We start from the raw sequence: 18,712 nt of genomic DNA, 5'->3' as shown, positions 1-18,712 counted from the left end.
AATGGATCAAACTGTGCTACTAATTCCATTATTTAGCTCTCCTATCAAATCTTTTACCTTCGGATGTTAATCCGTTTTACACTAAAAATTTTATAACAGCAACCACGCGTTTTAAAACTTCTTCCTGCAATACTGTGCTTCCTTTTCGATTTGTTTAACTCTTGGGGAACTTTTGGTACAGATCCGTACCATGGTATCGACCTTCGGAATTTGCTTTACAAATCTCTAGTAGAGCTTTTCACACAGTTTTTCTTTTTGCATTTATTCAAGCGAAGAAGCATCAAAGACTACGTTTCACGGGCATATTGCAGTCACGCGTGCGATGCCTGGGGGCAGTGACGTCACAAATATGGACAAAAGAAAAAAGAAAAGGGTAAATTTTAGAACTTCTTTTTTTAACTCCTGACACATCGCTATTAATCCTAGATCATGGTCCGTACCTCACTGTGTCCGTAATGAAGGAATGTTTCCAACTGCACCACTCAAATTTCCCTATTATGTACCAGAAGCGGGAATATCTTGCCCAAAGTAGAAGAGGGGATTTTCCCTTTTTCGGGAATTCCTCCCCTCAGGTACATGTGAGTGGTACCGTTTAAAACCTAGCATCATTCCGAACAAAATGAGGTACGAACCATGATCGGAGGGCAAATATAGGTTTTTCAAGAAAATTCTGAATTTCTCCCCTATTACACATTTTTAGTCAATGTGTTTAGTAAAGTAACTAACAGTGTCATCCCTATTTGTTGTAGGATCATGATTCGTACCTCATTTTGTTCGTAATGATAAGTTTCCAACGGTACAACTACCGTTGCTCTGTCATGTACCTGAGGAGATAAATTTCCGAAAAAGGGAATTTTTGAAAATTTGAATTTCCCGTTACTTTATACATTTTGGGCGGGAATTCCTCCCCTCAGGTATACGATAGAAACATGCAAGTGGTACGATTACGAACAAAATTAGCTACAAACCATAATCCTAGAATAAATAGTCTTGGTGCTAGAGCTAATTTACTAAATTTCCCTCCCCATTTTTGGGTAATAATTACTAATGTATTGTTATTCAGTAAGCTCTAGCGTCAAGTGTTCATTGTAGGATCGTGGTTTGTACTTTGTAATGAAGCAACGTTTCCAACTGTACCACTCACGTGGCGCTAGCATGTGCCCGGGGGAACAAATTCCCGAAAGTGTTTTTTTTTTTCTGGCAAATCTTTTTTTCCAATTTGAGCGGGAGTTTTCCACTTCTAGCACATAATAGGGAAATTTGAGTGATACAGTTGGAAACATTGCTTTATTACGAACACAACGACATACGAACTATGATCCTACGATTAAGTCTTGATACTAGAGCTTACTGAATGACAATAGATTAGTTACTAGGGAAAAAAATGGGTCCAGAAAAAATAGTAAATGAATTTTAGCACCAAGACTATTTACTCCAGGATCATGGTTGATACCTTGTTTTGTTCGGAATTAAGCATTTTTTTTTTTTTGTAACATTCGCACGTCTGTGTCGTGTACCGCAGGGGAGAAATACGCGGGAAATTGAGACCTTTAAAAAAATCAAGGCAATGTTAATTGTCTTCTTCGACACCAATGGAATTGTAATGGTTGAGTGGGTTCCCAGTGGTCATACTGTTAATCAACACTACTATATTGAAGTGCTAAAAAGACTTCGTGAAAAAATTAGAAAAAAGAAGGCCACACTTGTGGAGTGATGGATGGCTGTTGCACCAGGACAACGCATCCGCTCACACGACTCTATCTATCAAGCAGTTTCTAACAAGGAAAAACATTAGTGATGGGTATCATCCTTATTCAGCTGATTTGGCTCCATGCGACTCCCCCCCCCTAAAGTTAAATCTTGCTTAAAGGGAACCCATTTTACCTCAGTTGAAGAGGTTCAGGCAGAAACGGATAATCTCCTGAAGGGCCTTCCAAAATCCTCGTTCCAGAACTGTTACCAGCAACGGCAGCACCGAATGTAGAAGTGTGTGAAAGCTGACGGGGACTACTTTGAAGGTGATAATGTTACGGAGAACTGATTCTCTAAGTATGGTGAAACCCATCTAAGTTGGACACCTGCAGTTCCTAATACACGAGATATGACAAAAAGAAAACGAGACTGGTCCAATAAATCATTGTACAGTGAAACCCCTCAACTTGGACACTTCTTCAAAACCAAAAAAAATCTCATTGATTTATGTGTATTAGAAACCCTTGTAAACCTGGACACCCTTCTATCTTGCATCTTGGACATACACATTTGAAACTAAGTTGGACACCTAAAAGACACCATACAGGTAAAGGAGAATGAATGAACCGCTGACAAAAGGTTTTATATATTAATATATATATATATATATATATATATATATATATATATATATGTGTGTGTGTGTGTGTGTGTGTGTGTATCAGCATGTTCTTGATCGGTCAATGACTTGATATCAGTATATAAAAATGTTGATTTGTAATTTAAAGCTTTTGAGCAGGAGAGAGAATTACCGTTAACTATGGAATTGGAGCTGTATTTTTCAGCGAGGATCGAATCTGGATCACTCACACAGATTAAAGGAAAAGAATTAACACTACACATGAGATTCTTCTTTTTAAATGTTTATCCCTTGTGAACAGTTTTAGAAACCTAACAAAACTAACAATACCACTAAGACACACTCGCACAAAGTAAAGAATACTTAATATTATGGGTGTAATTTTTTATTATATAAACATTTCAAATTATCATATTACTCATATGAAGACACGAAATTAACGTTGTTATTTATTTATTTGTACATCTGTTAGACGCTACAATACAACGAAATCGATCTATTATGCATACAACTTCTATATTCTATGAAAGTATGTTTTATTTTCTTAGTTCGTCACCGTGCAATTTATATAGAAATATCATGATTTTGTGTGTATTTCATTTTTTTTTTTTTTTTTTTTTTTTAATGTTTATGTTTATTAACAACAACGCTAAGATATTAAACAGAGACGACGACATACTTTTCTCTGTGTTCAAAAATGTTCCAAAATTGGGTAACTTTATCATTGTTTTCTACCCTTAACAAAGTGTTAAATGTTATAGCAGTCGACTGTTTCCAACAGGCTCCTACGTACGACCACTTCTTAGCAGGCATATTTCATAATGAGATACATTTAAAAAACTGTCACGTATTCTATTCCATGAGATTTTATTTGGAGTATGAAATCACAATATAACGTTTACCAAAACAATGAAAACTTTCAAAAAGAAGTTATCACTTGTAAAAACGAATCCATTGTATTTTTTTTAAAATATAATTTTTAGTAGGGTAATACTAACATTGATAGTTCTTACATGGAATACTTGAGAAAAGTACAGACTGATGATTAATATCTGTTACGAGACATTTTTTTTTTTTTTTAAAGAAAGGCTTTAATTATGCAAAGTAAAGTACTCTGGAGGCGGAACTTTTAATCAGAATTTGAGTGTAATTTAAAAGTAAAGGATGAATCAAGAAAAGTAACATATCATCAGGTTTTCCAAGTTGGAATATAATGCATAGTAGAGGTGTCATAATATACAACGTTGAGAGGTAAATGGAATTGCAATGGAGGATTGAATCCCAACATATTGAGGAACACAGCCACAGGCACCCATCAGAAGCATTGAAGAAATGTGTATCAGTAGCGAAGGTGAACTTTTCATCTATTTTTCCTACGTATATATCTTATATGACAGAATATTAAACAAAAGGAATGTTGAAATCCAACGAGGCATTTCCAAATTATATATATTCCTGTTAACTAAGACTGAGAGGTTCTGTTTTCTTAAGTATCTTCTCTTCAAGAATCATCCTTTTTACTTTTGTTTGTGTTATGATTATTCTTGCCAATGCTTCTGTTGTGGCGGATTCGCAGCCTAAGTTAAAGGTTGCAGAATACTCCTACATTAATTATACACTCCATCAGTGATAATAATTGAACTAGGTTTTAGACAAAATATGGTATTTTATACTCAACATGATAATATAGTTTGCTGTAAAATTTTCCTTTTTCCTCTAAAATTATTCATTTTTGAATTGAAAAAAAGGACCATCTTACTGTAGACTTCAATTGTAGATGCTAAACGGTCTTTATTATTATTATTATTATTTAAATGCTTAGAAACTCTTTATAATGGCTGTCCCTATATACATACCAAATAAAAACATCATAGGCACAATACAAATTTACAGACGGAAGTTGCGTTATGATAAATCCCAGCAAATAGAACGAAAATTAAACTAGACATAAAGAAAAAATTAAACAGATACATCTAGACAAATAAACGTCGTCTTTAAATACATTAGTCTTGACCTGTTAAAAAAAATTGTAAAAATGACATGCACATAACGCATTCTATATACATCAATTTAATCAGGACACCAAGAAATGTCCCCCATTTCACTCTATATTACCGTGAATTTAATTTACTTGGAATTCTCAACTTTAAGTTTTAGTCGCAGGAATGTTCATACAGATAATTATAACAGGCCAGTAATTTACTCTAGCGTGTTATCTCAATTTTCGACGGCCTATCATTATTTTCCTCAGCCTTTAGAATTTTGACATAAGTTATTTAATAATGCTCCACTTACTAACATAATACTGACCGTAACAACGCTTCTCTTGCACAACTTAATATACAAGCTATTGGGACACATTACACCGACTAGACTGACCTTAGTCCCGCTTCTTTGTGTTGAGCTTACCACTGAACTCTACGGTCAAGTTTATTCTATATTAGGACGGTCTTAGGTTTATATGCTGCACAAACACTTGCTTGTGTTCCCTGGGATCTTATGAATACTTCGTATTTTCTAATCACTTGAATCTATCGCCTATCTCCCAAATTATACATGTGGGATGATAAGATTCCATTTTATTTTCAAATTAGTGTGATCTTTTACTCATCTTTACTCAAATTACTACAATTCACTGCTACCGCCGACGTAACTAACCAAGTTGGTTAGTTAACTTTTAAATTTAGTAGTTAACTTTAAGAACAAAATAGGCCATATCAATGTTTATGAAATCTGTTTAATTTCATTCGTTCTCTGACAATTTGCGTGTGACAGTAGGAACTTTTGGTAATTTGCAAAGATATCAGTACTTTTACTAATATCTTACATTTATGTATAAAGAAACCACGCACATTCACTACCACCATTCAGTGATTTAACAATTCTGATGTTTTCAAAGATAGTCATACGGGTATCGCTCATTTTACTTATATGTAGACACATTATAGAGTATAGGATGTTTTACGATGAACCTGTAACACTGTCTTCTCTGAAGACATGTAATCACATTTGTAAACACAAAATAAGGAAATAAGTAATATCAGTATTAAATAAAACCCAGAACATGCTTTAATCCTAATCAAGTGGTACGTCAGCTTCAACATCTAAAAAACAGTAGTCATTATTTTTTCATCATATATTTTTTTTTCTTAATCACGCATACTTATTCATTTCTTAACCCACTACAAACTATAAACGGGTTTTTACAACTGTTATTGTTCATCAAACTCAGTCACTCAGCAAGTTACAGAAACGGAAGTTGATGCTAGCATGTTTCCAATCTGATTGAGTTAGATCAACAGACTTCTATACGGCATTGTTCTAATGTTCACAAATAAACGAACATTTATCTAAACAAAATACAATAACGTATCTTTTACAACTTAGGAAGTGTCCACGAACAAACTGAGCGGACTCTACTTATGTTACAGTGGAAAAATAAAACTGGCAAGTTTTCATTTCGGACAATTACATGAATCACTTGGGAGTGCAAGGAAACTGAATACGCAACGAAGTTCTTGGATAAAAACACAGGAAGTACTGAACGCTTACCTACACATAGAATATTAACAGAAATTATAAGAAAAAATTGCAATAATCAACAAAGAATTATGTGCTCCTGTTCTAAATGCTCAATGTTTTCACTTATTTCATTTCTAATACAAATCATTTAGCCGATGACGACGAAACATTCTTACTGGTACCATAAATCAGAAATCATTGCTGAGTTTTCCTCCAAATTCACAGCAGACACAGCTTGACCGGAATCTTCAACCACAATGTTGACAACTCTGGAATCACTCATCTCAATACCAGCTTCCTTCATCACGTCTTCAATTCTGGAAGAATCTGCTACGGACATCTCTGCTTCCCTAGACTCATTGTCCATTGCAATGTCATCTACCACCCTCGATGACGAAGATGATAATTCTGGATTGTCTAGAATAGAGTCCATCATTTCCCCATCGAAGGAAGCACTTGGATGACTACTCTCGGGCAGAAGTTTTTTCTCTGCCTCCTGTGCAGAGGCATTATTCGAACTTCTTTTCGCCAACGCCTCCTTCTTTAGACGAGAAGTTCTTTCCTTTGTTTTCCTCCTCTTAACCTTAATCAACATACTGTTGTCCGCATGTACCACTGACATGTGCCTTCCATACCTGTAACGTCTAGCGAAACCCATCTGACAAATCTTACAAATATATGGGTAGATATCAGTATGCGTCAGCAAATGTTTTTGTAAATTTCTGCTATCTTCAAACGACACCAAACAGTGAGGGCATTTATATAACTGTCCACCACTGTGGTTACGTTTATGAACATTCAGCTCGGAAAATGTACTGAATTTCTTGCTACATACATTACAGTTGTAGACAAAAGGATTCTTGTGCCACTTTCTGTGCAATATATATGAGTTGTAGAAGACGAACTTTCTATTGCATAGTTTGCATGTGTAATGGTGCTTCTCATTATGTTCATTCATATGCTTCTCAAGGGCAACGAATGTTTTAAATTCTTTAGCGCACAGAGTACACTCCACTCTGGAAAGAGAAGTGTGTTGTTTCAGATGCTGTCGGAACAGCCTTTTATTTCGAAGAAGTTTACCACACTGAGAACATTTGTATCTTTTTACTAGACGCACCCTCTTTTCTCCTTGTGGTTTCTCTGCAATTGCAGGAATTTCTCGTGCTTTATGAGAAATTTCTTGATGCTTCTGAAGTGATGCTTGTGATGGGAATTTCTTTTTACACTCTGCACATTCAAACAACTGCTCCTGTTCGTGTTTCTTTTCGTGTTGTTGTCGTAGTTCTTTTGTTGGGTACATCTTCAAACAAAACCTGCATTGTTGAGTTTTATCTGGATGTTGCATTTCCACGTGCTGTTCTAAAGCAATTTTGTCCTTCACTTCTTCATTGCAGTACATGCAAATAGTATGAGTTCTCAAATGCTTCATTAAATCTTGAGGACTTTCTACTACTTTGCCACATGCATAGCATTTGTATGTTTTATCATTTCCATGTACTTTCATATGCATATTCAGGCTTCCTCTATCTAATGTCCTATAACCACACATTCCACAAACAAACAATTTTGTTTTGTTAGATTCTGAGTTCGTGCTATCTTTCTGCTGCTGTTTGGACGTATCAACATTTGCCATGCCTAAGTTCATTCCGACTGGAAATGAAGACTCGCCTCCAACTGACTTCACTGGTGTCCCGCACCCATTTCCATCTTTGCATGTCTTTTCCTTATCTTGGCTATGCACATCCGTCTGTTCATTTTCCGTATTTTGTTCTTGAAGTTCACTTGTTGCTGGTTCTGACATCTCACCTCCAGAATCTTTTGTTTCTTCAGGAAAAGGTTGGCTATTAGATGCAGAGTCGATCATTTGATCTTCCATGGTCTTATTCTGCTCTAATTCCTCACTTAATTCGCCTGGTCGTTCAGCTTCACTAAGGACAGCATTTCCCTCCTCTTGATTTGAAGCAACTCCACTCTGTTCCGCGGCTGTTCCTTCATCCAACAGACTTGGCATATTTAAGTCTCCTGGTGCTGTTTGCTGGTTTTGGATTTCATGTTGTTTCATGTGCTGCTGAAACAAAGTTTCATTCAGGAACGTCAGTGAACAAGTATTACACTTATTCTGATTACTGGTATCTGCAGGAGCTGGTTCTTTATTCTCGGCATTTTCCAAGTTCATTTTGTGAGCTTTTACATGTGCTTTAATATCAGGTTTTGAATACGTCTGGAAAGTACACCGTGTGCATTTATAAAGTTTAAATGACTGTGAAGGTCGGCCACCAGGGGCCCCCGACTGATCTTCTGTGGGAAGTCCAGGTGTTTTATTTATTTCTGAATTTGTTTCACCCTGTTGTCCAGCTGAGGCATTCCTGTGGTTCTGTAAATGTTTCACTAGGTCAGCCTTCACCTTAAACAGAGTTGAACAGAGTCCGCACTTGAATATTAACTTCTTATGAGTCTTCATGTGGATATTTAGGTGATCTTCCTTCTCGAAAACTTGTCCACAAACTGTGCACTTGAATGCTCGTAAGGTTACATGTTTCTTGCAATGTGCATCAAATATTGCTTTGTTGACTGTATGAAATTCACAAACACTGCACTCATAGGACTGCATAGTTTCAGTTCTTGGAGCGTCTAGATCTGTATCCATTCTTTCCTCTCCTGTTGCAGCATCATTACTAGAATCGGAAGTGATATGCGTTTGCATGTGAGAAGCATAAGAAGCATCATCGGCAAAAGTTTCTTCACAGAAATGGCAAGTCCATTTTTTCAAATGCTCTTCCACAACATGTTCTTTAACGTCAGCACGCTTGGAGAATAGTTTGTTACACATTCCGCATTTAAACTGACTCTGAGGGGGAGTTTTACCACATGTAGCAATATGAGGCTTCACATCACTTAAATTGAACGACTTAAAATTACAATTAGAACATTTATACAATTTTTTCTTTTCAGGTGGTGCTTGATCCTTCTTAGGTGAAGTGTTAACTTCCTTCTCTGCTGCTGTGGCTGGTGACGCTTCTGCATTAGTAGCGGCTACTCCGGAGGTTTGTTGGGAACCAACAACACTTGGCTCCTCTCCCAATATGCGAGCAAGTTTCTCTTCCAGATCGTCTCCGGGGAAAGCATTGGAGTCAGCCGAATTCTCTTCTGTGTTTCCTTCTCCGGGCTCATGTTTCACTATATCTAATCCATCCTCCTAAGAGAGAGAAAAACATATTGCAATTAGATATTTATAGTGACCTTCACGATGATTAAGAAAATAATATTAACAAATATAAATAAAATATTAGGAACTGTCATTATAGCCTACAAAAATTTATAAACAATCAATTGGTTTCAGATAGGTTACATTCTGGCCAACACATCTGCTACTTCTGGCATTCCCGACAGAAGTTCGCTACCTATGGACTGCCTTCCCATCTATCTCACGATACTGAGTCAACACATCGCTAAAATACTGAGCCCCTGCAAGAATCGAATCCCGGACTGTGTACACCAAAAGCAATCGCGCTGATCATTTATGTTAAACGGGGACACCATTTATATCGAAACAAAAGTGGGAAGAATAGTTACATTTTTAATTTAGGTTTAATTTTAAGCAGTCACCAGCAAAACATAGTTACTAACTACTTATTCTTTCGTCAGTAACTAACGAACTTATCACTAATTATCTGGTTATGTGATTTCCATATCGAAGAACCTGAAACTAATGTTGATCAACTGCATACCAAGTTACTGACAAAGTACAGTTACTATGTAATCTTCTCCAATTTATAAATGCGCAAGTAAAATTTTATAAGTCCCTTAAAATTGTAAGGTTGACAACAACGCATTCTGAGTAAGAGGGGAAGGAATGAAAAAAGAAACAAGACTTATGAACGCAGCTCACAGTTCGCTGTTTGAAATTCTCAGTTTTTCTTTTGTTACTTCTTATAACGATACTTCTAGTACAAAACAGTATCTTAGCATTAATGCAGCAAACTTATAGAATATCCACTTAATTCTATCGTATGGCTTTCTTAAACTACTACAGACCGCTATGCATTCACATTCTATATAAAAAATACATAGGACATTTAAATAAGTACATTTCACTAGTAGTTAATGAAGACGATATACTATGAACTATACTATGAAACTATACTTATAATGTATTATTTTCGTATAGAACAGCTTACAGTATTTATTTCAAGAAATACTTCACAACCATACGTTAGGAAATTTCAATGAGATAGTGTTGTAAAAAAATTCTATGAAGTTTTTTTTTTCAATAAAAAACATCGTTCTTTTTTATGATTTTTCAAATGTCTGCTTTTTTCTGGTAGCTATTATTTATTGATTTATATTGCAGATTAGTGAAATAATCAGCAGAACTTGAGTCGAACCCCTCGTAACTTACAAATCCTGTGATTATTGTACATTTGATTACATTTTTTCATTAGTAGCTCGTGTTGTAGTAGTTATAGTCCCGACTACTAATAGTCTCGTTGTTGTAAACAATAAGTTTATAAAAAAAATCTCTCTTCTTTTTACATCTTAGTTCCAATAGTGTTGCTGGGAAATAAAGGGTGTTTCAAAATGAATACTGGGGTTTAAAGGATTTGTAGCACTTATTACATTTAACGTACAATTATAAACAATACATCAAATCATCAAGAGCAACTCGAACAGTCTTTGCTACAAGTGTTCAATGTGAGCACCATTCGTCACACGTCACACATCGAGTCGATAGACGAGAAAGGCCCATAAACTTTCCGCCATGTGGCACAAAACACACTCAATTTAGGAGAGTCTCGTTGCAATTGTATCCTCTCTTGAGGATTTGCTGATTCCCAGATGCAAACATTTTGAGTGTTCACATTAGCACTTAGGTGAAATGTCGATTTATTACTAAAGACGGCACGATCCAGAAAATCTTGATCATGTAGAAATATTTCATTTGCAAAATTGGCACGTAAACCGTAGTTTGTAGGCTTTATACCTTGTAGCAAGTGCAAACGATAAGCACGTAGTTGCAAGCGTCTACTTAAATTCTTCACACAGACGATTGCACTGTAACTACAGGTTTAGTGTTTGTAAAATTAAAACACAAAAAGCTTTCTGCTCTCTAGTCGCCATCTCTGACACTAGCTCTTCCTAACGGCAGACAGACGAAACAGTGCATGAGTCTGAGTGTACAAAACTGAGTTGCTCTTTCGTTTGATATTATTTATAATTGTAAGTTAATTGTAATTGATACTACAAAGTTTCACAATCCTAATATTCATTTTGAAACACACTGCATTGCTTCAAATTATGTAATCCTATATTCATGTCTTTTATGCACATATCCGGGACCGGCCCTAGACAATTTGCTTCCCCGTGCAATGGCATAATTTGCCGCCTCCCCCTTTCTCCAGAAAGAACATACCTTAAAAGTCACCATTTTAATTACGCTATTCCAGCATGAACAACTAATGGAAGGGAAAGTACACTCGTACTCAGAAAGACTTAAATACTACAAATACAATCTTCTTGTGTGTATTTTTTCTTTAAATAATAATCTGTTATGTCAGTGAAAGATAAAGCAAATACACCTGAAGGATAGTAACCCTTTTTATAGAATTCAATATCGAGTTTCAATCTCAATATATTAGTTTGTAATTCCAGTGCAACTACCTCTTTTATCTTTATTTCTTGATTTTCCTTCTACACGTTTTTCTTTCTTTTTTAAACTTGTTTCCACCTTCAATGATAAGGAACTTGTTTGTGGCAAAGACAAGACTAGCTTTCATACCAGAAGTGTGATAACTAACTAAATGGAACACGTGTTCGAGAATTGAGTTCTTGTATTTTGACAACAATCAAGCAATTTATGCTGGGATTTATTTGACCATTTGCTTTAGCACCGCCCATGCGATCTTAAACTAATGTGACCTAAACTTGATTTATTAAGGTAGTATTCAAATAGAAGGTTAGCTTAGTAAATTTAACTATCATCATCATGAAGTCTGTTTCCAACAAGAAATATTTAATTTAAATAATATACTTATGACAGATTTTGGAGCCCTGAGCAAATACACGTGTTGTACATATGGTAGACCCGGCCCTGCATATCATATATACAGTATCTAGTCGACAAATTATTTGTTATATTTAGAAAAATACTAGTAGGCAAATTAGTAGTGGTTTTTACCTGTAGACAAGTTATTTGCATTTTATACTGTACGTGAGTTATTTTCGTACTTATTAAAGACCTGCTTTGACGAAAAAACAAATTTTCATTTATACTTTTATTTCTTGGCTGGTGAAACACTGTTGAAACCCGAATTATTAGTAGGAATGCTACTCATATATACTGTATACGTCTCCTTGGCATAATGCCTAGTTGGCATAACCGTGAGACTTAAAACTCAGATTTTCATATATATTGTAAAACATTTGTACCGTATCAGTATTTAGCGTTTAATTTATGTTGCATTTTATGGTAATTACCTACATAAAAACACTTCTTACTTATATAGATATTAGATATACTACAAATGACTACTCTATTTTGCGGATTATAAGACGCTATGGACTATAAAGATGCACCTTAATTTTTAATGATTTCTTTTTAAAAAATTATCGTAACATTTTTACCATTTTTGTTGTTAGATCGCAAAGCCAGACAATGTTAGCAAGCTTGTTATACCCCACAACTGATATTCGTCGCACTGCTGCTGCCAGTTGAATCCAATGTTGCCAAATAGAGATAGGTTTCCCAGGCATCGAATATATAGCCATTTTAAATACTGGCGAGAATTTTAAATCAAACACTGAACATTTTTATATTTATTTCGAGTATAAGACGCACCTGAATTTTGGAGGCAATTTATCAAAGAAAGTGCATCTTATACTCCGTAAAATAAGGTATTTGAAAAAACGAGAGGCAGTTTGTTTTTAAGAAAAAAAAGTTTTATGAACGAATACGAACTTTATTATTATTATTACTATTATTATTTACAACACTACAATAAGATAATTTCTCAGCAGCAGTGCCGCATTAAGCACGGTAGGTCTGGCTTGTGGAACCCATTAATGCCTTCTTAGGGCCCCCCGAAGGTTATTCTTGAACTGTAACTAACCTTTCATTTCACTCTCAAAAGCCCGTTGAACATTCATGATGCAAATGTCTTAAGGGTAAAAATTCTGCTTTTTAAAGAGTGAATGATACAAGAGCCGATACGACCAGGGCTAAAAAGCTTCCAAATGCCTTTCGAGTCTTTGGGGAAGATATGGATCAGAAACTAAAGACAATTTCCACAAACCAAAAATATCTGCTATACGACATGTCACAGAAGAAAACCGTCGTCATGACATGCTTCTAAGATGCAATTATATACCGAATCAATCCAGTTATAGAGTTGAGTTGATTTGGAGTTTAACGTCCCTTTCATCAGCGAGGCTATATGAGACGTGGACCTACTGATTAAAGTGGAATCCGAACCACATGAGCTCCGGCCGGGAAGCGAACCCGCGTCTCCCATGGTAATGGCGCGTACGCTTACTGCTTAGCCATGGAGTTCTCAACCCAGTTATAGAATCCGTACAAAATGAAACAACTGTTATCGGTCTTCTGAAATCGCTACTTGATTTCTTAACATCGAAAGAGAATGTTTGATGATTACAAGGGAAAGGCCGACGAGAAAAATGATGAGCAATACTCCGATGAGAACAAGAGAGAACGTTTAAGAAAGAAAGAAAAAAAAAAGGTAAAAATGACAACGCACAAGAATTTCCGTTCCAAGGTAAGTTATAGGCTGAAACTTACTTACCAATACAGGATAAGTTACATGCAAAACTTTTAACATCATATTGAAGTATGTAAGTAAGGTAGTTCATTTCCTACTTGAGTTACTCGTGTGATTCTGAACTCACAGAGACTGAAATTAAAGAAGCAACTCAAAAATTTTACGAGTATTATCCTGAAAATACTGAACTGGATTTTGCGGATGATATGATTCATTGCAAGTACTTCATGTTACAACTGGAATAATTCAATACTGTTGGAAGCACTGCAAATACTGCTGATAATCTACAAAATCACTGCTGATAATATGATGCCAACAACGTGACCAAATGTTGTAATAGTATTAAGAATTTGTGTGTGTGTTATGATTACGACTGCTACTAGTGAATGAACTTTTACTAAGCTAAAACTGCTTAAAGTATAATCATCGATCTCCTATATTTCAGGATCAATTAATTTACTTGTAATTATGATCACTGAATACGATGTTCTGAAAATAAATACATAAATAAACAAACATTCAAGATAATCTAGAAGATATAACCACAAAATTGAGGAAAGTGGATTTTAAAGTGTTGGTTTGTTATTTGCTTTTTATTGTATATTTCTTATTAGGCTATTGTACAATTAAATTAACATTAAATATAATTATTAAAAATTACAATATGAAACCCTGAGAGTAATTAATGAAGTATGAATGTCATTTTTTTTAATGTACTTTTAATTTGGCTTGATAAAACTGTTGGTTGGTAATTTCAATGTATTACAAGACTATTTTAAAAGATGAATCACAACATTTTTATTGTCCAGGAACTTTCACGGAGTTCTATTTAGCATTCGTCAACCTATGTGACATTGTCAGTATTTTCTCCTCGCGTCTCATTTTGTCCGTTTGCTGTCAACTGGGACGACCAACGTACTTCATTTAAGATCAAACTAGTAATTGAAAACGGTTATGTCAGATATAGGATTAGAGGCGTCACTGAATATTTGATGCTTCTTTGGCGCCGAAATCATTTCTCTGTCTTTTGTTCAACAATGTGAAAACTTTTTATATACTTTGGGACGTAACGGACTGTCAGACTGAATGACTTACCAGTATTCTAGCATCATTATGTTCACAGGATCCAAGAATTCTCAGGTAACTACGATTGACGATTTCAACATTCTTCCCAATTTTGATACACCTGTTCTTGGAAAGCACGGTCATACGGAAACCTTTCTGCTAATAGGGTCTGTTTAATTTAAAAAACCTGCTTGAAAATTATTTCCCTCAAGCTTTACGGCAATAATTCGAATGCTTTTAATCTCTAAGTGATTTAACAGTCCTGCTAAATATGAAGAGAGACAAGACTTTAGTGATAGGTTGATTGACTAGTATTCATGTCTAGCAGCAAAAATAATGAACAGAATTAAGACCTATAGTTTAAAGTAGGACTTGGACTACTGCACTGAGTTCGACGCTCTAAAGGAAAGCGCTAGCTACTACACCAACAAGGCTAAGTGTAATGATGTAACGAATTTCGATCCTGAAAATGTTAGTGACTTCTAACAGTAGATGTCGTAACATTCATAAGCTTTTCTTCCTTGATACAGGGAGTTGTCTATTCTCAAAAAAATTATTTCGTTTAGAACAGTTTTCCAATCTTACTGATATTGTGGATGTCTTGAAGCGACTGTTCATTCTCCGCAGCCCTCCTTCAAATCGAAAATTATTCCTTTAAATTTATTTTACATATCATAAATATGAAGTAGTAAATTACATTTTTACAACACTAAATGTATCATTTATAACAGTACAATACCACTGCTACTATTCGATAAAATAAGATAATACAAGTTAGGCCTAATAGTATGAATTCAATATTCAGCTTATGTGATGTATTTTACATCATAAGTTTAATCGAAATAAAATGCCCTGCGGACTCTCTTTCAATCCCTCGCTCCCCCTCCCCCAGGAGTATGCGGACCACATATTGGGAACACTGGTTTAGAATATAAGGAAGTACAGAAATTCCAGCAACATAACGAAGCTGTCTTATGATCAATGGTAATGGAAATGATAGATTTACATACTTTGTCAACTTGTCTTAACTCTTTCACACGAAATGAAATGGACAGCATTAAAAAACCTATGTCACTAATAACCTGGTTTTCTAATGTTGCTGAATATAGACACACATGTACGCGTGTACAATGTATAAGAATATATTAGGCTGGGTTATTATTAATTCTGTTTTAGATACATTATTTTTGGATTACCATTTTCCGAAATAAATTGGAAGTTCGCAAATCGTGCAATTTTTACAATAATATCTAATTCCATTTTGTCTGAAAACGCTACTAGTACTACTACTAATAAAAATAACTGACGATTGTATTTGTTCTGTCAAAATAAATTACTACTTTTTACCATACGAAGTAGATTTCCTTCCAAATGTACGTAAGTAAAATAGGAATATTCTGGTTTGGAATAAAACTAATAGGCTTACTAATAATTTTAAATGGCTCATTCATTTCAAGTGAGCAGCAAGTGTGACCTTGTCGATGAACCCAAAAATGGATGAACGAATGTCAAATGTCATGGCGAAAACAGGATATTTCTTCCATGTAGTCTAACTTGAAGTATTCAGAACTCTAGCGAGTAAGTTAAGGAAACAAGTGTGTGCATATATACAAAAGCAAATCCCGCTCTTCTTGCTCTCCCTGATACCGGAATTTGTCATCATCTAGCGTACATAAAAAATGACATGTTCTTAAGAATGAGTTGTCGAATTTGGAAGGAATTTACACATGTGTATTTCAATGGAGGCCTTATTGCTACAAGAAAGACTGCTACAGTCCAAACCTTAAATATTTTCTGTCCTTGTGGATGGTGCAAAACAATGAACCGAACGATACCGCTTGTCCCCCCCCCCTAATTTAATACAACTCCCTCTAATTTACTGCTTGCTGCGGGCTTGTTTTAATGTGGTATATTTTAAATTGTACTTTAACGCGCATTTTCAGGATCGAGAGTACATGACACAAGGCCTACAGCTTCAAGTAGGATCCAATCATTGCTCGTTTCTTATCCGAAGCGTAACAGGTCCACTGAAATCGAAACCGGAACCATGTCCATACAGAGCAAGTACGGTAACCACTTACATACAACGCGAAATTCAGTGTTGTATTTGTTCAACATCTTGTTCAAATGTTCTAGCCTATTTATTTGAAATACGTAGGCACATTTCCTATGCTATATGAGAGTAGGATGGACAGTTTCCCCTACAGTTCTAAATGTTATATGAAAAACTGACAGACTGAGAACTAGGATTTGGATACCACGTCCGTAAGAACAATAATTCTAGTTTCCTTACACGTATTTACTTGCACTGTCAGTTAAAGTCATTAACAGAGATACATGGAAGGTAACAGAATGAACAAATATTACAGTAATAATAATAATAATAATATTAAAAAACGCGGAATTGGCCCTCACACATTTAAATAATTCGTCCTTAATTTGCGACGCAACTTTCGTTTCCAGAAGCCCTACACGGATGATTTTCTCCATTGTACAGTAATTACAACCTTGTCTAGACAATAAGATATGCAGGACACGTATATTCATAACGTGGCAGTCTTGGTGAGCTGTCATGTAAAGAACTGACTCGTGAATCCTGCCTCTGGCGTTCCCCGAAAATTAAATATCTGTTTTCGTTTCACGGTTATGCCGGTTAGGCTAAAGGAGACGGTGAAGATGACAAAAGAATGAAATGGTGGAATGAAGAAAGTGGGAGGAAACGGGAGAATCCGAGAAAACCTACGCACACGGTTTGTCCACCACAAAACTCACTTGGTGCGAGCTGGCATCGAACCAAAGACCCCATGCATCAGAGGTGAACGCTCTACCACTGAGCCAGCGCGGTTCCCTGAGAGAACGCTTGCCTCCAGATAATGATACTTCTTGAATGTAATCACCTAAATCGAAATATAAGGAATTTTGAATTATATGGCGCGGTTCTGAAACTTTTCCTATCACTGCCATTGTTGTGATTAGACAGTGAATGATGAATCTTCGTATATTAAAAAAAAAAAAAGATAATGCACTGCTGATACATGCAGATTGGTTGTAACTGATTTAGACATTTCCACAACTTAAGTCCACTCTTGTATTCACAGGCAGGTGAGTAATTCGCTAACGTTTTGGCAACATCCAAGATGATTCAACAAAATGGTTCGTAACTATTGCCACTGCAAGACGGACAGAACTGTAGAGGTTGTATTCGTATCGTGTTTCAAGTTTGACGTCTTGCCTATGAAACCTGCCTCCTCTATTTCCAGCACTTGTTACAGCCACATTGTTCACTACAGAGCGCACAGGCACATGTCCTGCTGCTTCAAAACATCAGTTTCATCTCACGAAAAAATGTTCACTTCGATTTCATCATCCGCTCCGCAGTGTTGCCATAATGTGCATTGTTTATGAAATGACAGTCGTACTTGTTATTATTGGAAGAATCATTATACAGTTTTCACTTATACGCATATTGTATCTTTAATCATCATTTAGTTACCTACCTAATATTTACAAGACGCACGTAAAAAACACGAAAAAAAGAAACTCGCAACACTGATGACGCTGGATGTGCGCGGACATGTTCTAGTATTCTGTGCGTGCAACAGCGATATAATTATCAATGTAGGAGAGCGTACGTCCGAGTGGTAAAGTTCAAATTACTTCCGTCATAGAAAATCGCGTCAAATGTAAAGTGAAGTCTGAAATCCGATTTTTCAACGGAAAAGGACAGAACGCAGCTGGCAGCATAGCAGATGTATATTGCCAAAAGTTGTCTAGTATGCGACGTGAACCAAAATCGATTAAGAGGGATGTTACGGTTTGCAATTCGTCGGATTTATGACAACGCCCGCCCACAAAGACGCACTGTTGACACTATTCAAAAATTCCGATGGGAACTTTCTAATCACAGTTCCAATTTTGCCATTATTTATCTCTGTTGGTTTGTTTTGTTTCTTCACCTACAACAGGGGCTTGCTGTGCACAATGTTTCAATGGCGGTGAAATTCAAGACATTAGTTCTCGA

General features: G+C 35.8%; 1 protein-coding gene across 3 annotated transcripts in view; it reads right to left on the bottom strand.

Moving 5' to 3' along the window:
* Positions 1-2,931: 2,931 nt before the first annotated feature.
* The window catches only part of LOC145690442 (uncharacterized), a 49,211-nt gene continuing 33,430 nt past the window's right edge, over positions 2,932-18,712 (bottom strand). For 2 of the 3 annotated variants that reach the window (XM_081765331.1, XM_081765332.1), the window contains one exon: positions 2,932-9,050. In XM_081765331.1, the coding sequence (XP_081621457.1) occupies positions 6,027-9,050 (3,024 nt within the window). In that variant the 3' untranslated portion in view covers positions 2,932-6,026. The remainder of the gene's footprint in view (positions 9,051-18,712) is intronic. The other variant, XR_014132216.1, reaches the window with a different exon arrangement.

Source organism: Thermobia domestica, chromosome 7, assembly GCF_964235325.1.
Source record: "Thermobia domestica chromosome 7, izTheDome1.hap1.1, whole genome shotgun sequence".
In the NCBI taxonomy this organism is placed as follows: Eukaryota; Metazoa; Arthropoda; class Insecta; order Zygentoma; family Lepismatidae; genus Thermobia; species Thermobia domestica.
The sequence above is the reverse complement of the archived record's forward strand: the minus strand, read 5'-3'. Positions and strand labels throughout refer to the sequence as shown.